General features: G+C 41.5%; 2 protein-coding genes across 5 annotated transcripts in view; one reads left to right on the top strand and one right to left on the bottom strand.

Annotated features, from left to right (window-relative positions):
• Positions 1-3,178, bottom strand: part of LOC109469758 — a 10,054-nt gene that overhangs the window by 5,511 nt on the left and 1,365 nt on the right. Inside the window, exon 1 of one of the 4 annotated variants that reach the window (XM_019768357.1) lies at positions 1,233-1,394. The exons of 2 other annotated variants lie outside the window; for them this stretch is intronic. The gene's annotated coding sequence lies outside the window, so the exon portion shown is untranslated. Of the gene's footprint in view, positions 1-1,219; positions 1,395-3,178 lie in introns of those variants that run through there. One more of the 4 variants, XM_019768359.1, reaches the window with a different exon arrangement.
• The window catches only part of LOC109469755 (extracellular signal-regulated kinase 2-like), a 12,936-nt gene continuing 11,169 nt past the window's right edge, over positions 1,412-3,178 (top strand). Inside the window, exon 1 of the mRNA XM_019768351.1 lies at positions 1,412-1,798. Coding sequence (XP_019623910.1) covers positions 1,715-1,798 — 84 coding nt within the window. The 5' untranslated portion in view covers positions 1,412-1,714. The remainder of the gene's footprint in view (positions 1,799-3,178) is intronic.

Raw genomic sequence — 3,178 nt, 5'->3', positions numbered from 1 at the left:
AAAGCGGCTTGGGGGATTACGATTACGTATATGAGATGCTGATTGAAAAAAAAAGTGATCAGTTTCAAGGACGAACGGCGTGTCTTGATTTTCAAATCAACTAGCCTCATGTGATCGTGAAGACTTCTAGCGTGGCAGCGTTTGTTTCTACGAGCGGCTAGAGCGGCAGTTTCTTTTCCGGGTGAGGGCCGTAGTCGGGGGAGAGTTGTATCCGCGGAAAGAGCTTATCGAGCGCGCTTGTTGGAGAGCCGGCTCTCCCTCCGCGGCATAACTCCCTCTGCCGCATTCAAGAACCTTTTCCCGAGTAAAATAACGCGTATTAGCGCTTCTCACAAAAATGACAAAATAGAATCCGCCGCTGAGGAAGTCTATACAACGGAGGCTATAAAATATCTGCACACTTTACCATAATTGGTGTTATTTATAACAATATTGTAATATAAATCACATCTAGATGTGATTTATAAGTACTTCGGGACCTTCGACCCGGAAACCCAAGGCTTAGATATCTAAGCATTGAGTTAAAAATTCCGGGTTGAAGTTCCCGGGTTACCCACTGGTCCCGTGGACGCCAGGAACGCGCTGTCACATGTGTGGTACTACTGTCGTGTGATCGCAAAGTACTGGCATTCTTGGGAGAGGTCGTGCATGTATATATCGTGCATGTCTTGTTATGAAAATGCAGTGTTAGACCAATTACCAAAACACACTACTCACTATAGCGCAAGAAACTCGAAAACCGCGACAGAACGCTTCAAAGATCAAAAGCAGCATGTCAGTATGAGCGACGTGATCTCAAACCTGGAACCTCGAAACCCTTTCGTCCCTTTTTGCCATACACTGCCACGGAAGAATTCAGGAGTACACTGTTAATCCAGGAAGCGCGCGGCGGAGTACGGAATTAACAGGCCAGATGCATATGGCCATGGTTGGTACGCTTGGACCAACCGTGACACTCCGCCCCTGTGGCGTCGCCAAAACAAAACAAGACTTGTTTAGAGGAGGTTTCCGGGTCGAAATTCCCGAAGTACTTATAAATCACATGTAGATGTGATTTATGTTATAATATTGTTATAAATAACACCAATTTGGTAAAGTGTGCAGATATTTATAGCCTCCATTGCGGACTTCCCCAGCAACGGTTAACGTATGCAACCTTCCAAACGTATTCCATAGTCTTCCCCCATGTCTCCAGTTGTTTGAAAACATCAAAACTTACCCCCAGAACTTACATAATTTGTTGCTTTTCTTGTGATGACGAAGTTGAGGAGATGTCTGCCAATCTTCCGAACGCAGCGGAATCAACAGGAAGTCACTACACGGAAAGTCCCGAAGGTTACCGAGGATTGCCGAAGCATGTTGCTATGGAGACAAAACATTTGCTCGGAACGTTATTTCCGTTTCCCATCAGGCTTTGTGTCCTGGTAGCTGAGCACGGGTCAGCGAAATATTCCTCCGCATCGGTTGCAAACGTAGCCCTACAATGAAGAAAGACAAACAGTAACTTTGACATAAGTCATTATAAGAAGTAAAACAGTATACATAGTACATGAATGTATCAGTGGTTTGTTGCGATTAATGAGAAGAACTATTTTTCCTGCTTTTCGAAGGGAACTACTTTTCCTCTCCCATGGATAACAGGGTGTGGTTAGGACATATTAGAACACGGAAGCGGAATTTCTGAGCTGCTGGATTTCATTGACAAATCTGCAAGATGTCGGGTTCTGAACGATCTCACGCCGAGATCGAACCTCACATCACCAAGAAGTACGAGATCAAGAAGAGGCTCGGGAAAGGGGTAAGCACCAGAACGATGCGCTAGAGTCATTTTATACCGTTTTCATTCAACTGCAGGGGAGGACTGTATACGGTGTACCTGTATAAACCTGCAGGTATTTGTTTAGGAAACGACGTATCGATGGCTGATCAAATCTGACATCCTGACGGTTTATATTTTCCTTCCTTGTTGACCTTTTTCATAAAATCAAGCCTTTACGCTTATCGGCATTGTTGAAGTTGCAGCTTGATGCATTTGCATAATTTTGAGTGCTTTGTTGTGGTGTTTATAACGTTAAATGCATATTACTAGTAGCTATGTGCATGTTGTTGTTGCCACCTGTTAGCTAAGACACCTTTCACTGGCTATTTTCAAAACATTTGCTTCTGCATAAATTCGTTCAAAATCCATTTCATGCATTGAATTTGAAATTATGTATCTAACCCACAATGGAAAGACCTCCCGCACTGTTTAGTCACAACTTAAATGTATAAAACTACATCTGTGCCACAATATGAGTCATGGTGACATAACATGTAACGTTATGACTTTAAACACAGCATGAAAAATATCTCTGACAGTGGATATAAAGAGAGGAATAATCCTCAATATAACTTACATATATAAGCCAATTTGTCTTTTGCACTGCAGAAGGCAGAATGGCTTTGTCTGCCCTTACCCATCATTTAAAGCTTGTGGGAGCCACACTGGAACTAATTAATTCAGGCTGTCTCAAGAGTCAAAGACCGGTTTTAACAGGAACTATGCAGTTCCAGCTAACAGTAAGAGTGACTAATGCTTACATTGTATGCACAGAAAATGTCAATTGGCTTGAAGGGTTAGTCCGCTGTCACCATTTGTGTCAGACAAACACCAACTTACAGTATCATCATCATTGACTAAATGTCCTGTTCCTTCAAGTGATTTTAGCACAATCAATCCAGCATTCTAGTTTTGATACAGGTTTTGAGGTTTAAAAAAAACTCAAAAACCAGTGTACGAAAACTGTTAGAAAATTTGAGACACTGTTCTTGCAAACTGTATTGGTACACAGACCAGTAATTATAAGCAATAGGTCAAATGTAATCCTCAAAGTCAAATTCCCTTCTCCTGAGATGCAGCACTGTAACTTACACGTAAGCCTTTGGTCTTTCCAAATCTAATGTTCTCGCAATCCGGTATCTAATATACATGTCTGATTAAATCTCCTGCAACTTTAATAAAATTTGATACGCATCCAATTTGTATACTAGTAAGTCCTTACCACATTGAGAAGTAGATGAATTACGTATACTTATAGTACTGGTAATGTTATCATCTATGGTAACAATGGCATCATATGTACCATTTTTGTGAGTAGAGTACTCTACCAATACCATTATTCAATCACGTTAATAATGC

The sequence above is a fragment of the Branchiostoma belcheri genome, unplaced genomic scaffold (assembly GCF_001625305.1).
Source record: "Branchiostoma belcheri isolate BF01 breed outbred unplaced genomic scaffold, Haploidv18h27 scaffold21, whole genome shotgun sequence".
NCBI lineage: Eukaryota > Metazoa > Chordata > Leptocardii > Amphioxiformes > Branchiostomatidae > Branchiostoma > Branchiostoma belcheri.
This window is presented reverse-complemented; position numbering and strand designations above follow the sequence as displayed.